At 36.2% G+C, this 7,143-nt stretch overlaps 1 protein-coding gene across 1 annotated transcript in view; it reads right to left on the bottom strand.

Annotated features, from left to right (window-relative positions):
- Positions 1 to 6,023, bottom strand: part of Slip1 (SLo interacting protein 1) — an 18,604-nt gene extending 12,581 nt beyond the window's left edge. The window contains exons 1-3 of the mRNA XM_018454740.1: positions 6,012 to 6,023; positions 5,620 to 5,655; positions 2,865 to 4,229 (exon numbers count right to left, since the gene is read on the bottom strand). Of these exons, the coding sequence (XP_018310242.1) occupies positions 2,865 to 4,229; positions 5,620 to 5,655; positions 6,012 to 6,023 (1,413 nt within the window). The remainder of the gene's footprint in view (positions 1 to 2,864; positions 4,230 to 5,619; positions 5,656 to 6,011) is intronic.
- Between the last annotated feature and the right edge of the window lie 1,120 nt (positions 6,024 to 7,143).

Below are 7,143 nucleotides of genomic sequence, written 5' to 3'. Positions count from 1 at the left end.
ATCATTTTCGGGGATACCTTTTCTTGATTTTGATTAATTTTTTAACGCTAGTTTTCTAATTACTGTCTCAATAAAGACCAATTAAATCAATAAGAGACTAACTGTGTCTGACACTGACTGGCCAACTTATCAGAAACCGGTTTTTGAAGTATTAAGAGTAATGTTTGCGACGCGGTATCTTGTGATCAAGGTGAGCTTCCTAACCATCGGAATAATTAATTATAATTTCAAAAATTTTTTGATACATTAAGTTTTACATTTTCTTTATTTCGAGAATTTCAAAATTTCTTTCCCCTTTTTTCTTTTTTACTGCATTCTCATCTGGATTTAATTCTGGCATTTATACTCTCGAGGTGAGGAAGATCACCATGACTAGTTAATAATTGTTATATTCTATGTATGTGAATTTATTAGTTATCTCTGAAGAAGGTTCAAAAATGAGCCGAAACATGTAAGCGCTTTAGTAAAATAAAGAAGTTTCACGCTACGATAGTTGTGTTATTTGCGCAACATCTCCCGCGCTTGACTCCTGCTGCCCTTGTTCTTTCATTGTTTTTTTACCAAAAATTGTTATATTTTAAATGCTCTTACGACAATTATCATCCAAAAAATTATTCAACCGCGCAATCTCTACATGGTACTTCTTGGATAACGCTAATACCCGCAGTACTGCAGCTTTCAAGTCTTATAATTCAAAAAGTACTTATTGTTAGTGACAAAATATTTTGTTATAATGTTTTAAAAAGTTATCGAAATGAGCTACAAGAATATGTAATAAAAAATGGGAGTTTCCACTTTAAAAAAATCCATGTGACCTTGACGACTATCTAAGATAAAACCGATAAAACTCGTAAATACTTATTTTTAAGCCCAATAACTTTTGTCTGAGGTATTTTTCTCAAAAATACATACTTTCCAAGATTTTTCAAACTTCAGATTGTTTTCAGATTTTTGGTATACTTATCTTTAATTACTCGTTATTCGGCTTCTAAGGTCCATTAGCAGGAACGTTTTTAGTTTCGTTTGGTAGCTTCTAACTTCTTCTTGTAAGACTTTGGTAGTCTGAAGGCTTAGGACGCTCGCACGGAATGCTAGAGGTCCGGGTTCGACCGAGGTAATATTTTTCGCAATAATTTACTTATAGATTTTCAATTCATTAAAATCTTCTTAAAATGATGATAATTGAGCATTAAATTATTAAATTACTAATTAATTTAATTTGTCATATTACTATGGTAGTGTGGTTCAGTTGCGTTTCTAACAATAAGTCTGGAAAACTATTCGGCTTGCAATTTGTGAGACTACAAACATGGTATATAAAATTATTTAAAATACTTAAGATCTAGCTTCGACCGGTATAGGCATTTATTTAGCATACGCTCCTAAACGTCGAGCGGCATTTGGACTGCGCACAGGATAATGAGGTGAGAAGAGTAGGAAGGCGGAGCTGAGTCGAAAATCGGCCGAGAAATGCAAATCTTGCCGAGTCCTGATTTTAAATAAATAGAAAACTGATCTCCAGCTTATTGGGTGATATATATAAATCATTCTCTCTTTGATATTTTCCACTGTTTTTAAAACATTTATTCATTAGTCACGTATTACGAATATATTGTTAAAATAATTTAGTACAAAATACCAGGACGAAGGATATGTTTCAATAAAAAATGTATGTTCAAAATTATGATAAAAATAAAATAATACTTTAATATTATGATATAAATCTCTGAAATATCTTAGAAATGTTTCTTGTTTACAGTAATGAAAACAAATGTGTACACTAGTAAATGAAGTGGATACGTTATATATAGTTTTATGTATAATATATATGTATAGCATACATATAGTAGTTTTAAATTATTTCTCGATATATTTTAAAGTATACTTAGGCCCGATTGCACCAACATTACGTTGATTTTAAACGAGGCTTAAAATTCTCTCCATTTCTCTCTTTCGGCTTTAAAACGAGACAGATAGAGTTCTAAATCTCGCTTAAAGTCAAAGTAACGTTGGTGCAACCGGGTCTTAGATATAATCAAATGTTTTCTTTACCTGCTTTCTTCTGTATTTCATTCAGCGATATTATTAGGAATGTGATTTAATTTTGAGTTTTGCAAGAGATGGCATTATTAGTGTTGTCGAAGACATTCCAATCACAACTATTATTTCTTATGCTTTATTTCTAAAGTTTTAATATTACTTCATGATATTCAGTCGTTCACTAACAATAGACGAATAGTAAACATCATGTTTATATCATTTTAAAAATGAAGCTTCCTCAAGAGCATTTTAAACATGTGTTACTTTTGTTTTTTAATTAGAACGGCGGCTGAAGATAGAATTCTGATAAAAACTTATGGTGATGCTGCTCCATCAAGGCTATGTTCCAAAATTCACTACCAGCGATGAAAATCTACAGTTTACGTTATATGTACTATATATTTTCAGCACTGACAGTAAATTTTGGAACACAGCCTAATTATGACATGTAAATATTGGTTTTGTTGATTCAAAAGTGGTGATTTGAATGTTAACCACAAAAGCAGATTTGCAAGCATTATTAGATGAAAATCCAGCACAATCTACTTCAGAACTTGCTACAGAATTAAATGTTGATCGTGTAACAGTTTACGTGATATGTTGTTTAAATAAATCAGTTTATGAAAAAGAACCCTCAAAACTAAATCACACTTCTAATACATCCAACATTTCTTTTCTCTCCCTCAGTAAGATATAACGATACTTAAGGATGTTTTTATTGTATCGATCATATTTTAAACATGTAAGATTTGAAGAAATAAAAGTTTACTATTTCCAAATTTGACTCGGAAAAAGACTCAAGTCGATTGTTGAATGGCATTTACCTTCATTTCTGACATAGTATCGTCCTTGGTATAACCGGTTCTTTCGTCTGTTATCTTGATCGCTCTGTTCCGAAGTATCCAATTTCTGACTGGCCGCCTGGCAATGTACCTCGTCCCGTCCGCTCTCCTCTTCACTTTCCATTCCATTTGCACTTCGCTCTTGTCTTCCGGTGGTATCCAAGTAGTAGACGTACATACTTGTTGACTACCGACGAACTGGTATTGTGTGAGATTTGGTGCCTGAAAGTTGCCATACGACTTGGGTTTCCTCGCACCGCTTGTGAACATTTCTTTAGATGTGAAGTTTTTGTGGTTGAGTGCTTGTTTGAATAGTTGTTGTTGGAGCATCATTGTTTGTTGCAAATTTGCCACGTTCGTGTACACAGTATCGGCTGCCATAGTATTGGCGTTCATCAATGAAGATTCGTTGCGGTTTCTATTGTAATAATGCAACGATGATGAGCTTTTCTTTACGTTTTGGTTTTTCGATGATTGCTTTACCACTGCGAACGTTGCGGTTGGCAATACTGGCATAGGACAATTGCAACCGACCTTCTGCTGCTGTTGCTGCTGCGACGTCTTCGGCGGGCACAATACCAGCATGCTCTTATAATGATCCTTCTCCTGATGCAGCTCCAGAGTTAAGGGATTACTGTGACAGGATTCGCCGGTGTTGTAAGCGCTTGTGCTATCTTTTTCTTCGCCGGAACTGTTGCTCTTTGAGAAGGAATACCACTTCTGATTCTGCTGGCCTTTGTTCAAATAGTTCTGCGCGATTCCGCTGTGCTGCGTTGTCATGGTATGGTTTGTTTGTTGCGTCCAATGTTGTTGATGGTGCTCGTATGGCGATGAATAGATTGGCTCGCTGTCTGATTTTGATATTGTTTCATAGATGTGTTCGGTATCACTCCACACGTAGCTCGAGTAGGCCTCGATGAGCTTCACTGACAGCGGTGTTGCTTCTAGTGGACTCGATTGCTGACCACGCAGGGATATATCCTCGAGTCTCTTTGAACAATTCTTTAGCGATTCTTGCATCCATTGCTTATTGCGTTCTTCTGTACGATGCTCTGGCAAAGTCGCGTTCTTGCTGGCGGATTTGTGTGAATTCTGCGATGAGCACGTGAATGATGAATTTGTAGAAAAGTTGTTAACAGATTGCTGTTGTTGCGGTAGTGGTTGCTGTGATTGTTGCTGTTGCTGCTGAGTGTGAGATGGTATGGGTGGAGGCGATTTTAGGATGCAGTTGTCTATCTCGCTGTTTTTAATACATTCCTCCGTTTGTTGTTGCTGTTGTTGGATCAACTGCTCGATCATGCTATTCTGATATGCTGGCAGGTTTTCGAGCAAAAGCGGCGGCGAATCCTGAAGTAGAATCATGGTTCACGGTAAATAGATGTCTAAATCATCTGCGCAAACATCGATTGTTTTTTGTTGCTTTACGAGGACAAATCAATAAATACCCGTGTTTGAAGACAGGTAACGTTGCTGATGCAAGTTGGCATTACAATCGTGTACATCTTTCAAATGACGACATACAAAATTTCAGAGTGATTCATGCAATAGTCTTGATTTGACAGCAATTCGTAGTGAGAGTGTTTGATGTTTTCCGATACAATGGAAAAAGAACAATATCGATCCGTGATTCGCTTTCTATTTTTGGATGGAAAAACGTGCGAAGAAATAAAAACGAAGTTGGATGCCGTCTATGGGAACCCTTCACCATCTATGACAACCGTCAGATATTGTTTGAACGAATTCAAACGTGGTCGTTCGTTTGTTTTTGATGAGGAGCGCCCAGGCCGCCCGGTAGACGTGCTTACTGAGGAAATCGTTGAAAAAGTCCACGACATGATTCTCGTTGATCGCCGAACGAAAGTGCATGAAGTAGCAGAGGCCATAGGCGTGTCGTATGGAACGGCATTCAATATTTTGCATGATAATTTAGGAATGAAAAAGCTGTCGGCCCGATGGGTGCCGCGATTGCTCACGGTGGACAACAAGCGAATGCGGCCATCAATGCAGTTTCAAAGCAACGTTTGGAGCTGTTCAAGCGTAATCCGAAGGAGTTTTTGCGTCGAGTAGTAACCGTTGATGAAACATGGATTCATTACTACACACCGGAGACCAAGGTACAGTCAAAACAGTGGACTTCACCCAGCGAACATGCTCCGAAGAAGGCTAAGACGGTCCCATCGGCCGAAAAAGTGATGACCACTGTTTTTTTGGAATGCGCAAGGTGTAATCTTCATCGACTACATGGGGAAAAGCAAAACTATCACGGAGTAGTACTATGCTGACTTATTGGGCCGATTCGATGTTGAATTGAAGAAAAAACGTCCCCTTTTGGCGAAAAAAAAGTGTTGTTTCATCAGGACAATGCACCGGCTCACTCCTCCGCAGTCGCCACAGCCAAATTGATCGAATTGCGGTATAAATTGCTGCCGCATCCACCGTACTCTCCAGATTTGGCTCCCTACGACTTCTTGTTTTCAAACTTGAAAAAATGGCTCGGTGGAAAAAGATTCATGTCGAATGAGGAGGTCATTGCCGAAACAGAGGCCTATTTTGCAGAGTTCGACAAATCGTATTTTTTCGGAGGGGTTAAAAAAATGGCAGAAACGTTGGGAAAATTGTATCCTTCTAAAAGGGGATTACGTTGAAAAATAAAAAAAAGTTTTGTGAAAATCTTACGTCTTCATTACTAACACGGGTACTTATTGATTTGCCCTCGTATGTAATTATGTCGACTCACCTGATGATAGATGCGTCTGTCATCGTATTCATTGTCCTAAAATAAGAGAAGTAAATTAATAATATGTAAATAAAAGCCATATTCAGGGAATGGAAATAATTCGTTACTTGTAACGAAGTTATAGTTACAAGTTACTCTTTTTGGTAACTTTACTGGTAACAGCGTTACTTTTTTTCTTTGATAACTATAACGGTACTCAGATAGCAACGTGTCTGTCTTGTTGCTGGCATGTTGCTTGCTAAGTATGCATTGTTAAGTATGTGTTGCTACCAGAATTGTAGCAATTGAGTCCTCATTTGTTGGCAACTTGGTGCCTTCACGATATGATAACATTGAATAGCAAATTGTCAGCAATTTGCCGACAATTTTAAAATCATTATTAAAATTCATACGATTGCCATCATGTTGCTATGATAATATGCTACATCATACAATGCTGTCTTATTCCCGACAATGCAAGATAATATTGATGCAGCTGTTATATCTTGCTGTTAAACTGCTGGTAATACACACATTGTTGTCTACATGTTGCTACAATGTCGGTATATTCGAAATTGTTGAAGACAAATCTAGGGCAAGTTGTCAGCATCATAAGCAACTACAGATTTGTACAATTTTGCTGAGACACGCTTTGCTATCTGGATAACGAAGTTACATTTTTTTGTAACGATAACGAATTTTACAGTTATTTTTATCGTTACTTTGCATACGATTGGACACGGTACGATTGGACACAAGTTACTGATAGCACTTGAAACTAGAAGGCCCTTAGCCTCGTTCGCTGTGATTAGTGATCATCGATTTTAAAAAAGTAACGGAAAGTTAACGAAAAGTTATTTTCTCAAGTAACGGTAACTGTAACGACTTACTTTTACAAATCGGTAACAACTCAATAAGAGCAGAATTGTAAATAGTATACACGCTTATTAAACGTAAGTAGAGTATAAAACTAATACAGGTATATGGCGTGTACGCATATAAGCTAAAAACTGTTCTTATACGATAAAGTAATATACATGTATAATAATTGTTTTTACTACGTGTAAGCAATGTGGGACGTATTTTATACGTCAAGAAATAGTCGATGAAGCACATGAAGACGTCAAATTTCATGTATGTATGTAATGCGAATAAAGATAGTATATTGTTCCACTTAAATAAATATTTTTTTAATGCGTTTACAATTTGTGAAAAGTATCCCTTTAAATAATGTATTAAGATTAGGATTTAATGACCAGGTATGTTACACTTTTTATATACGTTAATAAAAGGTTGAGCCTATATTAGATTTATACGCTTTCACTATGACGATGTTACACTGAATAATAAATGTATTTTCTATCTGACACATCCAACACAATTAAAGGTTTGTTGAAAATGTATTTTGTTTATGGAATGAAAAAATATTTAAAAAACATTTGCGTAATATGATTAAAATCTAGGTATGATAATTTAACTTGATCATATCTGAATTTTAATCATATTCTCCACAGTGGAATTTTTTTTCAGTGTAGGTTAGCTTCC

This window comes from Mycetomoellerius zeteki, unplaced genomic scaffold (assembly GCF_001594055.1).
Source record: "Mycetomoellerius zeteki isolate Tzet28-1 unplaced genomic scaffold, Tzet1.0 scaffold450, whole genome shotgun sequence".
NCBI lineage: Eukaryota > Metazoa > Arthropoda > Insecta > Hymenoptera > Formicidae > Mycetomoellerius > Mycetomoellerius zeteki.
The sequence above is the reverse complement of the archived record's forward strand: the minus strand, read 5'-3'. Positions and strand labels throughout refer to the sequence as shown.